Source organism: Carlito syrichta, unplaced genomic scaffold, assembly GCF_000164805.1.
Source record: "Carlito syrichta isolate Samal-C Ts95f unplaced genomic scaffold, Tarsius_syrichta-2.0.1 Scaffold305720, whole genome shotgun sequence".
Taxonomy (NCBI): Eukaryota; Metazoa; Chordata; class Mammalia; order Primates; family Tarsiidae; genus Carlito; species Carlito syrichta.
The window spans coordinates 504,292-527,443 of record NW_007249816.1 but is presented as its reverse complement, the minus strand read 5'-3'; the positions used below and the strand labels follow the sequence as shown (position 1 = coordinate 527,443).

The window sequence follows — 23,152 nt, the reverse complement described above, 5'->3', positions numbered from 1 at the left end:
CTGAGTGTTCAGCAGTTCTTGACCCGAAATGGTGAACCTCCATACTCCATCCTTTTTATTCACCTGATCTTGCCCCAAGCGACATTTTTTCCCCAAGATGAAAAAAATCCTCAAAGGGAAATGTTTTGCCAATATGGAAGAAGTAAAACAAAAAATGTCAGAAACACTAAAAAGCATCAAAAGTGACAAATTCAAAAACTGTTTTGAGAGGTAGAAAAAGCATCATGATAGGTATTGCATCAAATGGAGAGTACTTTGAAGGTGATAAGTTTAAACATGTAAGAATATATAATTTTATATAAATTCTGGGGGCTTAGGGGTTCCCCTTCATGTGTATTGACACATCCCACTCCTAGTATTAATTCGTTATCATCAACATTATAAAGCAAAGTAATGATTTAGTAAGATCTGACTTAAAAAATATAAGAACTACTTGAGGTAGTTTTATATCCAATGTCACTGATAAACTTTGTCTTGAAACATGAATGAAGCCATCTAATAGCAAAGATTTTTAAATAACTCACGTTTACCATCCTTTACTATATAGTAGTAAATCTATATAGTTCCTAAATACATGTTATAGGTGAACACGTTTTTTAACTGGTTGGTGAGGATGTACAATTAGGAATTTGGAGGCATCAATTGAAGATCACATGGAAAATCAATTCCTAAGATTAGTCCACACAACTAATTTTTTGACTTTATTTTCAGTTTTCCACATACCTAATCCTTTGACTTTATTCTCTATTACATATATATGTGTGTGTGTGCATATATATATATGGCATATATATGTGTGTATATATATGCACACACATACACAGGTGTCAAAAAAAGCATAAATGCTTTAAGAAAGGAAAAAAAACAACTAAAATTGTAATACTCAATATATACCAATAAAAAGTTGAATACGTCACGTTTGACTTCTGCAATTCCAAAAAGTGCTCAAAGTGGTTACCATCAGTGTCCAGACACTTCTGATTACAGCAAACTAAAAGTAACATAGATTACATCTCTTAAAATGTGCATACATTTTTTTTTTGGCACTGTATTTGTCTTGAAGATGTAAAACTAGTTGGGAGTAAAGTGTGTGTGTTATAGTAAGCAAACTTATTTTTTTCATTTACACCTAAAAATTCTTAAGAAAAGTGATAGTACAATTAAACGTTTTTATAACACTTTAAAGAATGTATTCACCTTACCCATCCATTAAAAACTATTAATTAAACCTGTCAAATCACAGTCACCTTGCTTTACCTAGATGCAGAGGCATGAAATCTTCTTACCTTTGAAACTCAAAGTGGTTCTGAAATGACTTCTGGTTTAGTTTATAACTTTCAGGGATAAGAATTGACTCTAGGACTGTAAAGATGTGAAGAATATTGAGCAAACACTTATTTTTAAGTGTTCATGAAAGAAAGTGGTCTTCAGAAACACCTTTTTTCATTCTGGCAAATTCTCAAGAGTTCAAAAGTGCATATGCTCTACTTTATCCCTAACAGAGCTATTAGCTACCCTCTAAGGCAGAGGTTCACATATTTTCCCAAACCACAAGATGGATACATTCACTTGTGCATCCTCCAACAGCTCCTCTCCTCACATTGTTGGAGAAATAAAGCAAATAATTGAGGACTTTAGGGGTGGTGGCATAAGGGTAGTGTTTGCTAAAGAATCATAGTACAAGTATATGAGACTCTTGTTAAAATATCTTGCAATTTTACTGGAAAAATTTAGAAATGACTAATCAAAGTGTGGTTTGGGGGATTTTGTTGGTTGTTGCTTTTATAGAGATGAGGTCTTGTTATGTTGCCTAGGCTGGTCTTGAACTCCTGGGCTCAAGCAAACCTACCCCCTTGACCTCTCAAAGTACTCGGATTACAGGCGTGAGCCACTGCCTAAAGTTTTAAAATATTAAATGTAATTTACTATACAGTATAATTCTTAGCACTTTAATAATTACTTTCATAGAAATGAGTGGATTTTTCCAGCTTTACAATTCATAGACACTATTAACAGGCCACCACAAAGTGGGGCCCAAAGCAAGGTACAAACTTTACAATATTCATTTGTATTTCTAATCCTGAATTGTACCATACAACTTTAAAAACAAACAAACAAACAGGCAATTGGTACCAAATAAGTATAAATCAACAAGAGGAATACCTAAAATATATGCATTTTAGCACCTTGAAACGGGTATTTTCAGTATACATCTCATCTGCTTTATCATTTTGTCTGCATTTGATTAGGTGACCCCAACTCGTCATTGACAAATGTTATCTTTCCTCACAGAAACTACATGACTAGTATTTTTCATCTTCTTTATTAAAAATATTCCTGTCAATAATAAATTATTGAAGCAGAATCATGAAATTGCAATCTAAATACTACCTTGGCTTGCATATAATTGTCACTCCCTGGAGTAAAGCTGTAATTCCACTTTCCACCACAAAAGCATCTCTGAATTGAACTGAGAATATTTGAATTGTCTCACATTTTAGAAACATCATTTAACCATTAATAAGAACTTATTCATGATGTACTACTCTCCTGATCATGGTAATCTAATGGTAGACTGAAAATCATTGCTCTAAGATGTCACAGGAAGTTCCAAGTCAGGAGCTACTGGGAAAATTTCACTTTTTCAACTTTATACTTCAGTCTTATAATGCAAAAACTTTTTAATTTTGGCCTGATTGATAATACAATTGGAGGAGCTAAGACGAGTTTGATTATTCAGTTCATTGAATTGACCCTTTGGCTAGTGTAGACACTTCTCAACATATTCATAATTAACTTTAAAGTGAATATTACTTTAGAATTCTTGCTACTGAAGTGAACATTTGCATCTTAAAGAAAATAATCACCCTTATAGAACAAAAGGGACTTAACAAAAGTCAAAAAAAATTTTTTCCACAGCACATTGTAAACCACCAAAGGGTTCTTAAGGGATACAATGTAAAATGATTGTCAACCAAGAATCTTCTACTTTGCTAGACTGTCAGTGCAACGAACATGAGGATAGAGACACTGAAGGCTCAAAAAATGTATTTCCTAAGCACTGTATGATCCCCTACAGCAAAAAGTGACAAAAGTAAATTATCTGGACAAGGCAAGAAGTGCCCAGTTGATGGCCGGGCAACATGCTGGGCAGAAAACCTCTTACACTGGAGGACTTCAGAGGAATCCAGAAGTATTTCCAGAAAAAAATGAACTGATATCACCTGCTGGGCAGGGCCATATGGAAAATTACATGGTGAGGTCCTTCACAAATGTATTGGAGAATGCAACAAGGTAGTCAATCACTAAAATGAGGTCATTATTACATCTGGAGTTATAAAACAGTTAATAAATGCAATCACAGCATACTACTCAGTTCAGCAGTGAACAACCCTGAACATTATCAATCAACCCTCCTCATAATAACAAAAATACTAAATCTGTGATACATAAAGATTAAAATATTCACATTGGAAAAATCAGTGAATGTAAGTGAGCAAAATTTTCATTCTTTCAAGAAAGTCAATAAACAATGGATGGCTCAAAAGGTAGCACTATTAATAATATAATTTGGAAATATAAAGGCAAATTCTACCACCACTGGAAGAGTTCAAAGTGGAAGTCTCCTCTGTGAATGTGAAAGAGGGACTTTGTCTTTTTTATCACAGCTTTTTAGAACCATTTGATTTTTAAGCTATTTACATATGTTTGAAGGAAGGTGGATATGAGGAAGAGACAGGAGACAATAATTTTACATTGAAAACCACCTCCCAAAACCACTAAGTAAGGAACGTGAGCACTATATCACACCTAAACCCATCCACTATTTTTATCTTACAAATAATTTTTGGCAAAAGCATATGGGTCAATATTCACTTATAAAAGTTAAGTTTAGTCTTTTATTATAAATACTTCTATAGCTTAAAAATAAACTCTCTTTTCGCATTTGAATGTCTTTGAAAGTATCCATAGGATTCTCATCCTTCTGTAATCTGCTGCTCAGAAAGTGCTTTTGAGGTAGATCTGTTCCGGATTCTTTTTCTTTTTCTTTTCTTTTCAGAAGCAGATGGTTGTGTGCCCTGTGCCTTTTTCTTTTTTTTCAAGCAACTAAGAGGATTGGGGCCACTTGTTTTCTTGCGCTTTTTTGTTCTTCTCTGCTCAGGGTTTTTTACTAAGCCCTGTTCCTCTTTGAGTTGTTTGATACTTTGTTTCTCATGCACTGAGACAAGCTGACCTGACTCTACCGACTTAACAAACGCAATTGTTTTGGAAGAAGGTTTATCCAAGACCATAGTGTTCTGAATAATAAACAAGAGAGGAACTCCAGGCTGCTTCTTTACTTTCACAGACAAATTCTGATCCTATTAAAAAGAAAAACATAATTATTTAGTTCAAATATGTCAATTAAGGTGTCCTAATTAGGTTTTTAAGAATTTTAAGAGGGCATATTAAAAATAAACCACATCCTTTATTTTTCAAGTGAATACATCGCACTAGTGGGAGTATATTTTATAATAAATAAAGAAAAACATAAAACTGAGCACAAGTAGTTTAAGTAGCAGCTGTGTGAAATGAATTTATTGATATTCTAGGACCACAAATTACAAACTAATGCAAAACTAAATGTGTTAGATGGGCTTCCCGTCTCCTCTCTAATTAATACTTTGGAAATGGTCAAGAATGATCAAGGAGGTTGAAGGTAAACAAATTAAGTATGAAGGAGCTGTTTCGGATTCTAAATTCAGCTTTGCCTCTGTGTAATTTTATAGTTCTGAAAATATGCTTAATCAAATCTGTATGTATGTGAACTTCTTAATATCAATCCTGAGAGTCTCTTTTACTGCCTCAAGGAGAAGATAGGAATGTTTTCATCAAAAGCCTGGAACATCCCATATTGTTGGTACTATCTTAAACAATATGCACTATTATGACTTTTTCAGAAATAATATATAGGAATATGAAAAAGCATTTACAAACATAAAATGTAAGATCTCTTCTCTATTATTTTCCTTTCAAGAATGCTACAAGCCACATCTCATGTCAAAAATTTCACATTTTAAAAAAGGAAACCTCTGCTGGCATGGTGGTACACACCTGCAGTTCCAGCTATTCAGGAGACTAAGCTGGATCACTTGAGTCCAGGAATTCAAGACCCTTGTCTCAAAAACAAAAACCAAACCAAAAAAACCTTCAGTAACTAAGAAGAAAATTAACATGGTTATGGTCTTCTCAAATTATCAAATGACAATTGCTTTTACTAACTGCATATTAATTTAAAAGTCTGTATTTTAAAAGTCTAATCATTCCAAAAACTGTTTTAAAAACATTGCAAAATTAATAATACCCTCATCCACTGCACCTGCATAATCGGCTACATCTGCTTCTGTAAACTTGCTTGCTTACCCATGCTAGCAGAATAATGCTATAAGAGCCCTGAACGTCCCAAGTTCTATCTTTAGCTCACCAGGATATAAGTCTAAACTACTTAAAACAGCCCTGTGCTGCAGCTGGCCGCCCTTGCTTTAAAATTCGTTATCCAGCAAGTGGTCACCGGCCATGGCAGAATCTGGCTAATAAACCTCTCCTTTGTTACTTATAATTTTGTGTCAGTGTCTGTAATTTAAGCCCTTCACCACCTAATTGTCTCATTACAAGTAGTTCCATATGAAGCAAAAATAGAAGTGGTTAAAATTGATTTGTCGTTTGAAAAGTTGTATCACCTGTGTTGCCACAAAATAATGATGAGGATTTCCCTCTTCCACCATGGAGAGCAGACATTCTGATCCACTCACTGCATTCTTGAAATGAGGACAATTTCGAACCTGACATTTTTGTGCAATCAGTTTTGCCCCATATAAATCTTTTCCCAAGGTTTCCAACTCCTTTAATACACATCTGGAAAAAATAATAACAATTAGTGCCCCACAGAAAACATTTCAGTTGTTTACATAAAGCAAACAGAAAAAATAAATTGTAATCGTTTCTTTCTTTTTTTTAAAAGCAGGATTTATTGAGAGAACAGAAAAGCTCCCAGAGCAGGAGGGAACCCAAGCGAGTTGCCCTCAATTGTTTCTTAATGTAAAATTACAACATTAAAATCTGAATCTGTGGCATGGTTACCATTTCACTTTTAAAAGAAGTCTTGGGAGATGCATGTACCAAGCAGAAAGAACTATGATGGTTAAAATTCCCTGAGCACTTATTATGTTCCAGGCAGTATGCAAATTGCTCTTTCTATAAATACTTGCTTAATCTCTAAATAACCCTATGAAGCTAGGTAGCTTACCTTAAAATTATTCTTATTTTAGAGTTCTGCATTCTGAGAGATTTCAAGTAACATGCCAAAGCTCAAACAACTATTAAGTGGTAGAACCGAGGAAGGAATGCAGGTAGTTTGACAACTGATCCCTTGCCCCAACCACAGTGTAAAAAGCTTTGCCTTCAAATGTAAATTGGTACAATTTCAAAATATTTTCAATTCAGAAAAGTAAAAATTCCCACATCATCAGGTTGTTTAAAAACAATCACAACTTATTTTCACTCTGCATTTTCAGATTAATATGTCAAAGTCTCATGTATAAATTATTCATATCAGAATTACATGATATTAAATTGTATTAATTAATTTCTAGCTCCTAGAGGGGCATGGTGGCTCCCAGACTTTGGAAGGCCAAGGTGGGAGGATTGCTTGAGTACAGGAGTTTGAGACCAACCTGGGCAACACAGTGAGAACTTGTCTCTACAAAAACAAAAACAAACCCAAGCCAGGTGTGGTGGCACATGCCTATTCTCCCAGCTACTCAGGAGACTGAGGTGGAAGGGTCATCTGAGCCCAGGATGTCAAGGCTGTAGGGAACTATGATGGTGCACTGCACTCCAGTGTGGATGACACTGAGACACTGCCTCAAAACAAACAAGAAAAAAGAAATTCTAGCTCCTGTCTCATCCAACAATCTGCATCTTGTCGGAGAGCCAAATATGAGCATTTTGATAAACAACCTCAGGCACTTCCTCCCTCCCACTTAAAAAAAAAAAAATATTACAAGAACCATTGCATCCAAGATTTCTTCAATCTCAGGCAGCCTCTGCCAGATTCTTCCTTGCCTCATTCTCCTTTATTACCTCTTTAGTTTAGTTTTTTCCCCCCTAAGAAAAGAGATTTGTCTCGGTGCAGTGGCTCACGTCTGTAATCCCAGTGACCATAGATGGAGGATCGCTGGAGGCCAGGAGTTAGAGACCAGCCTGGGCAACAAAACAAGACCTCATCTCTACAAAAACAAAAAGAAATGAGATTTACTTTCTTTATACATTAGTTTTGATCTTTACTTTGTGTATTACCGACTACTTATTATCTATTTCCTATGGGGACCTGACACCAGTTCTTCAAATTCATCATGTCTTAAAAATCACATTATCTTCCTGCCTCCAATTTTCCCTCCAAAACTTGTTACCTATTTGAAATTATTATTTTCCCAGAAGCCCTAGATAGAAGTAATATTTGACCTTTTCCTCCTCACCCCTCCCCCTTCATCTATTAGCCCTGCTTATCTCAGACTATTAACACAGAATACATAAGTTAAAGCCCACTCCTGTGTGTGTAAAGAACTGATTGAACGATTATAGTACTGTTACAGAGGTGACCCATGAGTAGTAGTATTAGGACGCTTTTAAGTTTTCTTCTTTTGCTTTTTTAAAGGAAATATTCACCATTGAAAAAAAACTACTAAACTTAATAACTGCAATGTATCTTCTTCCTAGCTTCATTTCCAAATCTACGTTGTAACCCCCTCCCCAGATATTTCACACCCTTCAGTTGGTTGTTCAAGGAATGTCACTGTTTCAAAGAGTCCTTCCCCTCAGGGCTGAGGTGAACAGCTCACATGCTCTGCAAAACCTTCCACGATTCCACCCTTCAAGGTTACAGCCTAAGTGTTCCCACACTTTGACGAAATGGAAAACAAGAGACCTGGAGTGAAACACTTGGATTGGAGATCGACTTGTGCACTTTACACCCATAAGATCTAGGAATGTGTTTTGTCCACCCAAGTGTCCTCAGTTGCTGGAGCAGTGCTTGGTACTTAATGAGGCGAGTTAAATAATTAAGTGACCTTGGGCAAATTCCATAATCTCATGAACTTATTTCTTGTCTTGGGAATCAAAGATGCTAACTCAAAGGCAGCCGTGAGTCTTAAAAATTTCGGGATTCAACTAGGAAAAGTCATGCAAATAACAGCAACCACTGATGAGGGAAGGTTTTGAATTCTGAAAAATGCTCTCATTCACCATACTCCTTTGACTTTACAGCAACTTTATAGGCGGTTATGACCTCTATTCTAAGAATGAGGCATCAGGCCTCTGAGAGGTTAAGTATCTTGCCCGAAATCAAAGAGCTGGTAGGGTCGGGACCAAAAATTGAAGCCAGATCTGCCTACAACACGTGTTCTTATCCGCCGGCTAAATATGTGTGATGCCGGCTGGGCACTGTCCTTTCTGCCTACATTGTAGGCATCCGCCAGACCATCTGAGCGCCCCACTATGTGTCAACTACGCGTGGGGGGGCACTTTACACCCCGTAGGAGGGGCGTGTGGCGACCCGTGGGCGGGGGCGACTTACACCTTGTGGGAACGGCGTCTTGCACCTCGCGGGCGAGGCGACTTACGCCTCGTGGGCGGGGCGTGTCGCGCAGCGTGGGTTCCCAACGGAGGTCTGCAAGCAGCGACCCCGTCCCGACCACACCCGCAGGCCCCGCGCCTCCCCGCCCCGCCGGCCCACCTGGTGGTGCACAGCTGCGTCTCCGCCATGAGGTAGCGGGGCAGCTGCTCGCGAAGCTGGATGCGGCCTCGCAGCGCCGCCTGGCAGAAGGTGCCGTCCAGCAGGATCTGGTATGGCTCGCGGACTCCGAAGTTGTTGCGGAAGAAGCCAAGATGCTTCTTGGCGTGTTTCTGCCTCGTGATCTTCATACTCGGCTTGGGGACCGAGACCGCCGGGCCAGGCAGCCACTGAAAGCAGACACAGCAGCAGGTACCTCTCGTACGCCCCGGTACTCGCACCCGCGGCTCCCCCCGGAAATAAAGCGCCCTGACCCCGGAAGCAAACGCCCCTGTCTTCCGGGCCGGTCCCCCGGCTTACGCCACGCGCAGGCGAGCACGCGCTTTGCCGACCGCGGTGCCCGCGCTGAAGTGGGCGGGTCCTCGGGGCGGAGCTTGCGCTTGCGCGGGAAAGCCGCCGGGGGGCGCGAGTCCACTGAAGAGCGCACATGCGCACTCTGTGCCAGCTTACAGGTTACTGAGGTTACCTGTGTTTCAGAGGCACGTGACCGGCCCGAATGCCTGTGGGTGTCATCCTCATCAGTGACAGTATTGAGCCTTAATGTGTCCCAGACGCTGTCCTAAGCGATCTATCTTACGTGATTTCAATTCCCAGGGGGAGGGAAGGGCCAGCTCGTAGCCAGCGGGTTGCCCTGGGCTTTCCCATCAGAAGTCGGCAGGAGACCCTGGTAATGACTGGTTCGTGTCTGGAGCCCAGCTGCCCACCTGAGGCCACATGTGATTGCTACACCCCTGTTCAATTAAGTTTAGCCCAAACCCGCCTCCACGTGTTGTAAGTTCTGCCTAGATGTTTCTCCCAACGTAGTGAACTGTTACCTAACTGGATGTGTCAACAGGTTGTCACCTACTCTTGTTCCAATCACCAAGTTTGGGTCTATCACAGGCGGCCAACTGTTCAAACCTAGTTCAGATAAAGCAAACCCTGAGCTGTACCTAATGCGGCTATTTCAGTGCCTCACTTCTATTTTCTGCAGGGCACTTTCCTTTCTCTGTTCATACATCACCACGTGGTTACGCCGGAGTCCAAATCTATCCTTCTTTGCTCAGTTAAATTATGTTTAATTTGTCTACAGTTTTTCTTTTGTCACCCCCATAGGAACTAAACCTATTTAGGAGCCAAACAAAGGGTCCCACCATCTTCTCCAAATCTAAAACCATCCTAAATCACTCACACAGAGAGCTCTGAGGGAACTTCCTTTTCCAAGAATCAGAATCCCTGAACATGAGTCCTGGTTCTGCCACTGACCCAAAGCTGAGCCTTTGACCTTGAGCAGCTCCCCAGAAGGGCTGGGTTCAGTCTCCTCGTTGTCAATCTGATTGCCAATCTAGACTCATCTTGAGGACATTTTCTGTGCCCATAGTCTCTGATGTTGGAAGACTGCACACTAGGCTAGTAACGGGAAGGGAAAAGCTGACTGAAAATTTAGAAGTTATTTGGTCAATTTGATTAATGAAGAGAGAGAATCAAAACATTTGAGCTCCCAGCGGCTAACTGCTGAGTATCCACTCCAATTCAAGGCAAAATAATCAAAGAATGGGGAGTATGGGATTTGGGATTTTTGTCTTGACCTGGAATCTGTCCCAGACAGATTTTGGCTAAAGATTGAAAGAACCAACACAAAAAAATGATTTACAATGTGATTGAAATGAATTGTTTGCATTTGGGGTTTTATTTCAATATATAAGCTTATGAAATTGGAACTAAGATCTATAAAGTTAGCCCTGACCTGAGTCCCAGCACATCACTTAGATGGCTGCTTTCATTTAGTGGAAAATAAATTTAGGAATTGAAAGCCTTGAAAAGTCATTGTAGAGTTGAATTCATGGTCCTTGAGTATAACTGCTAACTACTTTTCAATTTGAATTCTCTTCTTATCCTTGTATGCCAACTCTCCATCTCAACTGTACTCCTACCACAGACAGGGAAACGATACCACTTGAACCTTGCAAAACGGTTAAAACTGTTTTTTTTTTTTTAATAGTCTCACAGATTTACCTACCAGCTCCTTGTCTGCTTTTCAGTGCTAAGAAAAATGTAGTGCAGCACTAGGAATTTGAGTCATATCTTAGGGGTTTTTTGTTTGTTTGTTTGTAGTTTTTTAATTTACTAAACTACAGCACAACTTTTTTCAAGCTCTATTTATGTGAAAGTGCCAGCTTGCACACCTATCCTTATTATGAAAACATGAAGACAGCCCATAATGGTGATTATCAAGTTTAAAACAGTTTTCTGTTACAATAGTGTTTCAGAAAACATCGTGGTCCTGGTACAAGAAAAGGTCTTATTGTGCTTGTTTAAAATGCCCATTCCTGATTCAGAGCAAGTACTGAGGGAGAGGGATACTATTAAAAGGGAAGTGACATTTGTTACAATCTCTCCAGGTCATTCTTACCATCGTGTTTCTGAAGGCCCTTTTGCAGTAAAGCACCACTGTTTATCCAATAGGATATTTTCTTTTTTCTTTTTTTTTTGAGTTGGAGTCTCACTCTGTTGCCCAGACTGGAGTGCAGTGGTCGCTCCTGGCCACTGCAGCCTCGACCTGCTGAGCTCCGGCGATCCTTCCACCTCAGCCTTACAAGTAGCCATTACAGGCATATGCTACCACACCCGGCTGATTTTTTGATTTATTGTAGAGAGGAGGTCTCGCTGTCCAGGCGGGTCTCGAACCCGCGGGCTCAGGCAATCCACTCACCTCAGCCTCCCAAAGGCGCGGGATTACAGGCTGAGCCACCGAGCCCGGCTGCCATTAGGATATTTTCACTAAATGTTCTACTTAATACACTTTTGTCCAGATGCCAAATGATCTAGTAATGAAAAATCAACATTTGACCACAACCAAGGCAGAAGCCAAATATTGCCAGTATTAGATGAACTGTTTGGATATAAGTTTAAATCTGAAATTTTATTTTGAAAATTGCCATGTTATTATTAAGAACTTTAATAGTCATTGCATTTTTTATCTTATAGTGCACAAATAATAATTAACAACAGTCATTAATAACAGCATTGCTAGCTGTTAGCTTTGTTCTCAGGTCACTACATTGGACATTTTCCATGCCAAATAAACATTTGCATTCAGCTCGGGTAGGGAGGAGATTGATTTATTTTTCTTTATTTTTTTATACTCTTTATTTTATTATGTCTGGATCACATATAATTTTATAATAGTATGTTTTTGTGCATGATTTTGAAAGTTTTTCTTCATGAAATTTTGATGAAGCCAAGTTGACATGAAAATGATTTATTCTTGAAAGGTGTGAGTAATTCCTAAATAGAAAATTTTCATGAAAGATTCAGGGTCTAAATGGAATTAAATAGGTAAGCATTAAATATAATTTATAAGGCAGGTACAGTGGCTCACGCCTGTAATCCCAGCATTTAGGGAGGCTGAGGTAGGAGGCTTGTTTGAGCACAGGAGGTCGACATTAACCTGAGCAATATAATGAGACTTCGTCTGTGTAGTCCCAGCTACTTGGGAGGTTGAGGTGGAAGAATTGTCTGAGCCTAGAAAGTCTAGGCTTCAGTAAGCCGTGATTGTGCAGCCTGGCTAACAGAGTGAGGTCCTAACAAAAAAATAACGATAGTAAATATAATTTATAAATATATATATTTAAATTTCATCAATGTTGGTATAATTGTGTTTTATTTCATAAATTTTACACACTTCAACTAATATAACTATTGTCATATTATTCTGCCTTATATTCATATTTAAATATTTATAAACATTTAACATTCATTAGCTCAAAAAGAATACAATGTTCTTTCAAACGTTATCTAGCTAACATGCTTTCTAAATCAATAATTTAGTTAAGTAAATATTTTAAAACAACTCAGGTAAACTGCTTGCATTGAGGTACTATTAAATTCTTCACTATGATCCCCTAGAATTGGCTTCATCATGGACTGCCTTCCTGTGAGGTGTCATGTATGTCAGAAGGTATTATGAAGGTTAGATGTGGAGGGTATCACATTTTAAAAAATAATTATTAAGCTTTTGGCCTGGTGTGGTGGCTCACACCTGTCATTGAGCACTTTAAGAGGCCAAGGTAAGAGGATTGCCTGAGCCCAGGACTTCCACCAGCCTGGGCTGTAGAGACCCCTGCCTATACAAAAAAATAAAAAATAAATTAGCAGGGCATATTGATGCATGCCTGTAGTCCCAGCCTACTCAGGAGGCTAAGACAGGAGGATTGCTTAAACTCAAGGGTTTGAGGCTGCAGTGAGCTGAGATCATGCCACTGTACTCCAGCCTGGGCAACAGGGTGAAAGCCTGTCTCAATAAATAAATAAAATAATGTTTTATGGGCTGGGTATGGTGGCTCAATCCTGTAATCCTGCCACTTTGGGAGGCTGACGTGAGAGATTGCCTGAGCTCAGAGGTTCAAGACCAGCCTGGGCGATTTGGTGAGACCCAGTCTCTACAATAAATTTTAAAAATCAGCCAGACATGGTAGCGTGCACCTGTAGTTCCAGCTACTTGGAAGACTGAGGTGGAAGGATCACCTGAGCCTAGCAGGTAGTGGCTGTGGTGGCCATGAGCAGCGTGCCACTGCATTCCAGCCTGGGTGACAGAGGGAGACTCCTACTCAAAAAAATAAAAAATAATAATTTTTTGTGTTTTCCAAATTATGAAAATAACATATGCCTCTTATAACAAGTGGAACAACACAAAGATATTCATTCCCTCTCCCCTTACCGAGATAACACGTTAACAATCTCTTCTGTATGCCTCTGAAATGTTTCTGTATTCACATACTTAAATATCATATACATACATGTATGTACTCTGTTATGCAAAAATGAAATTATTGTATCATTTCTATACATTTTCTTTTTCTCACCTAATGATCCCGTAGAAGTCCCCACACACCTAGCCAAAATCCGTTGGCAAAGCAAAGCTCTCATTCATTATACTCTTAATGGTTGCATGACATTTCCCACAAAATCATCAACTATATCAATAGACATAGTCTATGAATTTCCATCTAATATCTCTTCTCTTCCTTATAGTAATAAGACTCCCGATTTTGCTCTGGGCAGTAATGTGCCAGGTAAGAGAATCTGTTCCCAGGCGGGACATGGTGGCTCACACTTGTAACCCCAGTGCTTTTGGAGGCCAAGGCAGGAGACTCACCAGAGCTCCAGAGCTGGATATTGTGGTGAGGTGTAATCACACCACTGCACTCCAGCCTGAATGACAGAGCACGACTCTATCTCTAAAAAAAAAAAATGAAAAAAAAAAGAGACAATCTATTTCCCAGCCTTCTATGCAGTTAGGTATAATCACAAGATTAAGTTCTAGATATGTAAGTGTGAGTAAGTGTCAAATGAACTTCTGAAAAGACTGTTTAAACGAAGACAACTTAGCTTAACAATGGGCACTTGTTTTTTTCTATCTCATTCCTTTCTACTCTGGAATTTGGATGTGATCAATGGAACTGCGCCAGCCTATTTTAGATCATGAGGTGACTTTGAGGATGGAGGTCATGAACTAACACTGACAAAACAGATAAGAAAAGGTCAATCCTATCTTCATGGGTCACTTGCAACTGTGAAACTGCTTTACCAAACCCAGACTTCCTACCACTGGACTTGTTTTACATGAGGCGAGAAATAAACTTTTGGCAGGTCACAGTGGCAGGGAGGCCAAGGTGGAAGGATTGCTTGAGCCCAGGAGTTCAAAATCAGTCTGGGCAACATAGGGAGACCTCATATCTACAAAAAATTAAAAAATTAATCAGTCAAGGTGGTGCATGCCTGTGGTCCTGTCTACTCAGGAGGCTCAGGTTGGAGGATCACTTGAGCCCAGGAGTTTGAGGCTGTGGTGAGCTGTGATCATGCCACTGAACTCCAGCCTGGGTGACAGAGTGAGACGCCCCCCAACTCAAAACAAAAAACAAAAAAGAAACTTCTATCTTGTTTTGGGGGTTTTAAAAAGTTATTTTAAGTTTCTTTTATGTGTGGCCAAACCCACATAAAAGTTAAAACCACCTGCTAGAATTAGAGAATTTTATATGGACCAATGTGTTTGATGAAACCTTGATGTTGGTTGGTCTTAGTTAACATAATTGCCCTTTCTTTGAACAGGTTCAAAATCCTAGTTTATAAGTTTTCTCTAAAAAGTTTTCAAAATAGAATAAACCAAGTTTTTAAAAAAATGTATGTATGTATTTCACATACTGTAAAAACCATCCTGGTGTTGGTTTCTTTTGAAAGTATAAACAGTTTGTCAGTGGATGTATCTCTTGTTGAAAAGAGTTAGGTAAATATGAAGAACCCCAGCTGCTTGGGTAAGGAGTATCAAGGAAAAGTTAGTGTCATCCACTTTACAATTAAAGAAAGCAAATAGAATATCTGTGTATGAGCTCTGCTAGTACCAGAAAGCTCTTCCTCAGGTAAAATGACAAAGGAGAAACTGTTTCTTAGAAAAAGGTTTCAAGAGACTTCTGTTTGTCAAGGATATTTCTAAACCAGAGAGTAACCAGGAAGTGCCCATCATTAGTTACCAGATGACAGTTGACTGTTTGTCACATGACTATAACAGTAGACTATTGGCTCATTCCTATAATCTCAGCACTTTGGGAGGCAGAGGCGAGAAGATTACCTGAGCCAAGAGGTTCAAAACAAGACTGGGCAACATGATAAACCTTGTCTCTACAATAAATCAAAAGAATTAGCTGGGCATGGTGATTTGCACCTGTAGTTCCAGCTACTTGGAAGGCTGAGGCGGCAAGATCACCTAAGTCCAAACGCAGGTTGAGCTGCAGTGACTGTAAGCATGCCACTGCATTCCATCCTGGGCAACAGAGTGAGACTCTGACTCAATAAATAAAACAAAATTAGACTAGCACGTTTGCTTGCTGTAATAGTTTATTTGAATGAAAGTATACTCACAGAGAACCGATATTGCCACCCTAGATAAATTTTAAGAAATTTAATATTTTTCTGTAACAAATTTGAATAGTGCTCTCCATTGCATTAATTAGAGTGCTGAAAACAAAAACTCATGTAGAAAAGGAAAAAGTTAGAAGTAGGCTGGTGCGGTGGCTCATGCTTGTAATCCCAGTACTTAGAGAGGCCGAAGTGGAAGGATTACTTGAGACTAGGAGTTTGAGATCAGCCTGGGCAACATAGCAAGATCTCGTCTTTATCAAAAATTTTTTTTTAAAAGTTAGAAGCAGCAACAATGGCAAAAATGTTTTACTTTGATGCAAAACAAACTGTCTTTTCAGTTAAATCATAACTGAAACTGACAGAGAAGTTTGTACTATCAGAGCAGTTTGTAATCTGTCAGAGCATTTTAGATTAATGAATCCTAATAAAGTTATTCTAGGTAAGCAAATATTTTTACTGTTACTTACAGGAGTTTAAAGATTGGAAATTATGTCAAATTACAGCTTTAAAAGAATTTTCTAAAAACAGTATTTATTTATTTTGAACAAAAAGTTGAAGACAACTCTTTCACTGACAGTTTTGTATATATATTTAAGCAGCAGGAGGACTTCAGGCAGAAAGTGAACTGGTGGCAAGAAATTAAACATGCTTTCAATAATCCAGTACAGTTATTTCAAAGTCTGGTATTTGTAATTTAGTTATACCAATATAGGGTATTAATTAAGTAAAATTAAACAAAATAAAAGTCACTTTTAGAATCCTCTCTGATTTTTTTCGATGCAAGATCATTATGTTTTAATATTAGTTGGTAAGCCATAAATCAAAATACTGGGATGAAAAGTCAACTGTCATTTTAAAAATCATTATTATTTTAGCAAACATATAGAGAATATTCACATACCGAGTCTTCTATATGAATGAAGATTCCTTTCTTTTTATTGGCCTCCATTTTACCCTTTCTATTGTCCCTTTCTTAACACTGAACAAATCACTTAGCTCTGCAAGGTATAGGCTCCCATAGTCTCATTCCATGAGTATACATGAAAGGAGGTATGAGCAGTCTCATCTCACATGTGTAGATGGAAAGAAGCAGATGTAGTCTCATCCTATGTGTGTACACGGAAAAAAACATAGTCTCATTCTGTGTTTACATGGAAAGAGGCGTATGTAGTTTCATTCCATGTGTGTACACAGATGGTGGCATATACAGTCTCATTCCGTGTGTACATGGGAGGAGACATATGTATTCTGATTCCATTTGTGTACACGGAGGAGGCATAGGTAGTTTCATTCCTACCTACCTACATGCAAGAAGGCATACGTAGTCTCCTATGTGAGGACACAGAAGGAGGTATATGCAGTCACAGTCCATATGTTTATACAGGAGGTATATGTTTATACAGGAAGAGGTATATGTAGTCTCATTCCATGTATACGTGGAAGGAGGCATATGTAGTCTGATTCCATTTATGTACACGGAGGAGTCATAGGTAGTCTCAGTCCATGTGTGTACATGGAAGGAGGCATACGTAATCTCCCATGTGAGGACACAGGAGGCATATGCAGTCTCATCCCATGTGTTTATACAGGAAGAGGTATATGTAGTCTCATTCCGTGTATATATGGAAGGAGGCATATGTAGTCTGATTCCATTTGTGTACATGGAGGAGGCATAGGTAGTCTCATTCCATGTGTGGACACAGGAGGATGTATATGTAGTCTCATTACTCATGTGTACCAGGAGGCATATGTAGTTTTGTTCCATGTATGGACACAGAAGAAGGCGTATATCTTAAGTAGGTCCCAATCATACTAAAGAGAAAGATTTTTATTTCTATGGTTGGGGAAGAGTTCTTAAAATAAACAACAAAAGAAGTAATATTGTATCAGGGTTTCACTCTGTCAGCCTGGCTGGAGTGCAGTGGCAGGATCACAGCTCAGCCTCAACCTCCTTGGCTCAGGGATTCTCCTGCCTCAGCCTCCTGAGTAGTTGGGACTACAAGTATGTGTCATCATGTCTGGCTAATTTTTTTTTTTTTTTTAGTTTTTGTAGAGATGAAGTCTTTCTATGTTGCCCAGGTTGGTCTTGAACCCCTAGGCTCTAGCAATCCACCTGCCTTGGCCTCCCAAAGTGCTGGCGTTACAGGCGTGGGCCACTGTATGTCTCAGACACTTCTGACTTTGCTTATGTCTAATTTGTGTGTCTTAGATCTGCTCATTAATTATTATGGCACCATATATCCTCTCATGGAGAGAGCTGGGACAGTCACTGCCCTGTCCTCCCATATCCACAGCATTCCTATAATTTCTGACCAATTTCTGATCCCCTGCAAGTGAGCAGTATTGGAGGGTAGACTTCTATGTATTTCTACCCTATTACTTGTACTGTGTGTGGCAACATGCTAGGTATGGCCAGAGTCATGGGTTGGCAAGAAAAATTTACCAAATCAGTTATGAATGAATAAAGATAGATTTATTAAAGGGAAGATACCTTGTGAGGGGCACAATGGACCAAAGAGCAGAGAATGTCTGCTGTCTACAAAGAGGCAGGGGCTAGAGGGGTGTTTTTTTTTTAAGAGGGGTGTCAGGGTTTAGTGAACTGGGAATTGTTTTTGAGGGGAGTCAGCAAAAGGAAATTTCCAGAGGTTTGTGAAGTGGTGTATTGATTGTGGTGTTTTGTTTCTTTAAGATTAGTTAACAGCAATAGTTAACAAGCAGCAAATGGTTAACTACTTTTTGATTACTGCAGATGTTTTACACCTGGCTAACCAACTTTTACAGCTCTTTGCTGTTGTCAGTAAGTTTCTTTGTAACATTTGAAAAATCTGGTCCTGAGATTTTCTTCCTCAATTTACCTAATTGCTGCTCACCTAATCAGGCCTCATATTTCTCCACAACTTGTGACTCCCTAAAGAAGGAGTGACTAATCTTACGTTTTGGGACATGCCATAGCAATCATGTGACAACATATCCTTCTCAGAGGACAGATGAAAATAATAAGCTCTTACTTTCATTCTTCAGCTTAAAAAAAAGATATTTCTGTCCCTTTTACAGAAAATAATCTGACAGAAGCAATGAGAATACCCTTAACACAAGCTCCTGTTGAAACTTCCTTGTCTGAAAATGCTTCCTTGCTTTCTTTGTTTTTAGTAGGCACTAGAGAGGATTCATGCACCTCTCACTTGAATGTCAGTTACTTCCCGTAGGGACTGGAAATAGAACATTCAGATTGCTTCCTACCCAGCTCCTTCACTACTGAGGCAGGAACAAGTGCTGAGCTGATCCCATCGAGGCTGACTGGAAGCCCTGAGCAGACATGCTCCCTGGGTCCTACTCCCTCACTGAGAGGGCAGCTCAGGTTCCAAAGAGTCTGCTTCCATAGAGGATTGAAAGCAGGCAGCAATGGAATAGGAATAATACACTGACACTAAAAAAATTTTTTTTTGATTTACGGGACTATTGAATAGCAAAAAAAAAAAAAGCAGCATTCAAAAAAATTGGAGGCTCATCTTTGGTGTCTTGACTCTCATTTTATTGCATTGAAAGGGGCTTAAACAAGTCTAAGCCAAGCAAGGAAAAGCAGATTCAAGACCAGCTGGTTCCAAAGCATAGAATAGTCACGGCCTGACATTCACTGGGCTGTATCTTCCTAGTGGGTAGAGTTATTATGCCACAGAAGCAGAACCAGTCAGACTGTTTATTTTTTTGTTTGTTCAGGCGTGGCAGGTATCCTCTGCTTCCTGTCCCCATGTGGTGGTTATACATGGGCAGGGCCTGAGGCTTGGTTTGGAAGGTCTTCTCCAGCCTCTCTTTTTTTGCCTGTAACAAAATTTGAAATATTTCCATCAAATAGTGAAGTACACTAAAAAAGTTGAGTTCCTGTGATGAGAGAATAAAGAACATACTGTTGAAAATACTGGATACATTTATTTTATCCAGTAAATTAATATCCACGACGGAATTAATACCTACAATGTCTAACTCCCTTTGGAGGGTAGAGATACAATTTAATATTGTGACCAATCACCTTTGGATGATTGACTATATTCAGTTTCTGCTTCAATTGATTATCTCTTTTCCTCTGTGTGCTTTAGATTTTGTTCTCATTTAAGATCTTGAAGAGAGAACTTAGATTATTGGTTTGAGATATTTCCTCATTTCTAATGTAGACTTTTAGCAATAAACTTTCCTCTCAGTTCTGATGTAGCTTTGACTCACACATTTTTATATTTTATATTTTTATATTCATTCAGTTTAGTGAGTGTGTATGTACATCTTTGTGTTTTAATTTCCCTTGAGACTTCCTTTTTGATCTGTGGATTATTTGAAGTATGTTGGTTTCCAAATATTTGGAAGTTTTTCTATCTTGTTTTGATTTCTTGTTTAAATCTACTGTGGTTGGAGAACATGATATGAATGATTTAAATTCATAAGTCATTCAATTTGTTGAGGTTTAAGCTTACTGAGGTTTGTTTATGGTTCAGGATATGATCTATATGTTCCACAGACACTTGAAAAGAATGGGTATTCTGCAGTTGGAGTGTTCTACAAGTGTTGATTAGATCTTGTTGGTTGATGATATTGTTGAGTTTCTCATATCCTTACTGGTTTTTCTCTCTAGTGTCAATTTTCGAGAGGGAAGAGTTGACATCTAAAACTATTATTGTGTATTTGCCTATTTGTCCTTTCAGTCCTATGAAGTTTTTCTTCAGATAAGTTCTGATTTGCTGCTGGAGCATATACATTTAGAATTGCTATGTGCTCTTGGTGATTGACCATTTTATCGTTATACAAGGTTGATCCCCAAAAGCCCTGAATTTATTTATAAAAATTTGTGTACTTATTCTTACATGTTTAAACTTCAATCACCTTCAAATTACTCTCTGTTTGATGCAATACACCTATTGAGATGCTTTTTCTACTGTTCAAAACAGTTTTTAAACTCATCAATTTTGGTACCTCTTAGTGCTTCTGCTGTTGTTTGTTTCATTTCTTCCACACTGGCATAATGTTTCTCTTTGTGAACTTTTTTCATCCAGAAAAAAAAAAAAAGACACTTGTGGCGAGACGGGGAGAACAGGGAGGGTGGGACACAGGGATCATGCTGTTTTAGGTCAAAAACTGCTGAACTCTCAGCATGGTATGAGCAGATGCATTGTCACAGTGGAAGAACCAGTCACCTGTTTGCCACAACTTACGACATTTCTTCTGCAAATCATGACACAACCTTCTCAGAACTTCTAGATAAAAACTTTGGTTGACTATTTGATCTGGGGGAACAAATTCCATTTACAATGGGCCCACCCTCCAAAAGATAATTCTGGTTTTCTTGGGGGTTTCCCCTCGTATAAAATCTCCTTCTGTCTCTGATGATTTTGTTTCCTCTCAATTTTGCTTTATCTGATATTAATATTGCCACTCCTGCTTTCTTTTGATTACTGGTTACATGATTTTTTTTTCATTATTTCATTTCATTTTCTTTTCTTTTCTTTTTTTTGAGTTGGAGTCTTACTCTGTCACCCAGGCTGGAGTGCAGTGGCATGCTCATGTTGACTGCAGCCTTGACCTGCTAGGCTCAAGTGATCCTTCTGCCTCAGCCTTCCAAGTAGCTGGAACTACAGACATGTACCACCATGCCTGACTAATTTTTTGAGATCTCACCAAGTTGCCCAGGCTGGCCTCAAACCCACGGGCTCAGGCAATCCTCTCACTTCAGCCTCCCAAAGTGCTGGGAGTATGGGCATGAGCCACCATGCCCAGCCTCATCATTTCATTTTCAATGTACTTATATCATTATATTTAAAGTGAGTTTCTGGTAGACAGCCTATGTTTAGGTCATGTTTTTTATCCATTCTACCATTTATTTTTTATTCTTGAAGGATATTTTTGCTAGATATAGGTTTCTGGGTTGACAGTTGTTTTTTTTTTCTTTCAGCAGTTGGAAAATGTATAACTTCCTTCTGGGCTCTGTAGTTTCTGAAGAAAAATTCACTTTAATTTTAATTGCTCTTATAATTAAGGTGTTGTTTCAAGCATTTTTCTTTGGTTTTCTGAAGTCTGGTTTTGATATATCTTAGTGTAAAGTGTTTGTGGTGTTTTCCTTCTGGAGTTTGCTCAGCTTCTTGAATCTGTAGGTTATGACTTTTGCCCTATATGGGAAATTTTCACTCATTAAATTTTTGAATGTCATTTTTAACTCTGCTCTTTCTCTTCTCCTTTGAGACTCTTATGACAAGATTGTTGGATTTTTCTTTCTTTTTCCCAAGGCTCCTATCTTTTTTGGTGCCAGTCTATTTTTTTTGTGGTAAAATATACATAACATACCATTTACCATTTAAACCCCTTTTGCGTGTATAATTCAGTGCCACTAAGTACTTTTGCATTGTTATGCAACCATTACCACTCTCTATCTCTAGAACTTTCCCATCATTCCTGACTGAAACTTGACACCCATTAAATAATAACTCCCTATTCTTCCCTCCCTCCAGGTGCTGGTAAACATTATTCTACTTTCTCAGTAAATTTGACTATTCTAGGAGTTCTTTTAAGTGAAATTATGCAATATTTGTTTTTGTTTTTGACTTATTCCACTTAGCATGATATTTTCAAGGTTTGTTCATGTTGCAATGTACTAAAATTTAATTCATTTTTTAAGTCTGAATAATGTTTCATTGTATGTATATGTCACATTTTGTTTATCTGTTCATTCATTGATAGGCATTTAAGTTAATTCTTCTTTTTGACTATTTTGAATAATGCAGCTACAAACACTGATGTACAAATATATCTGTTTGAGTTTCTGCTTTCAATTCTTTTGGGTATATACCTGAAAGGGAAATTGCTGGATCATTTGGTAATGCTATGCTTAATTTTTCAAGGAACTGTCATACTATTTTCTACAATTGCAAACCATTTTACATTCCGTTTATATACAGGCTGAGTAATTTATATCATTCAAAATCCAATTCACTCTTTGTTTAGTTTTGCTTTGTTTTGTTCATTTTTCTTTTGGTTTTTCTATTAGGTCCATTCATTGCGTTTTTGGTTTTTGTTATTGTATTTTTTCGTTCCAAATTTCCATGCAGTTCTTATTTATATCTTCCGCATCATAGATAAGACTAAATTTGCTTGTTGAGACTTTTCAATATTTGTCTCAAGTCTATTTGTAATTGTTTACTGAAACATGTTATGGTGGCTCCTTTAAAATCTTTGTTAGATAATTCTTACTTCTCTGTCATTTCAATGTTGGCCTCTATTGTCTTTTTTCATCGTCTGAGATCTTCCTGGTTCTTGATGAGATGATGAGTGATTTTTGACTGAAACATAGACATCTGGGTATTTTATTTCTGTACTCTGCATCTTATTGAGACCTGTTTTAGCTGGCTTCCTCTGACACAGCTCTGACAACTGAAGGGTGGGTGGGCG

At 38.4% G+C, this 23,152-nt stretch overlaps 1 protein-coding gene across 2 annotated transcripts; it reads right to left on the bottom strand.

Moving 5' to 3' along the window:
• Positions 1-1,933: 1,933 nt before the first annotated feature.
• On the bottom strand, positions 1,934-9,065 carry UTP23 (UTP23, small subunit processome component). Of its 2 annotated transcripts, none has more exons than XM_008062481.2 (3): positions 8,774-9,065; positions 5,721-5,895; positions 1,934-4,361 (listed from the first exon to the last, which is right to left on the bottom strand). In XM_008062481.2, exons 1-3 carry the CDS (start codon positions 8,959-8,961, stop codon positions 3,978-3,980), a joined length of 747 nt encoding a protein of 248 aa, XP_008060672.1. In that variant the 5' UTR covers positions 8,962-9,065; the 3' UTR covers positions 1,934-3,977. The 2 variants fall into 2 exon arrangements, with proteins under 2 accessions (XP_008060672.1, XP_021570384.1); XM_021714709.1 differs by having other exon boundaries at positions 1,934-4,334; positions 8,774-9,027.
• Positions 9,066-23,152: the final 14,087 nt, after the last annotated feature.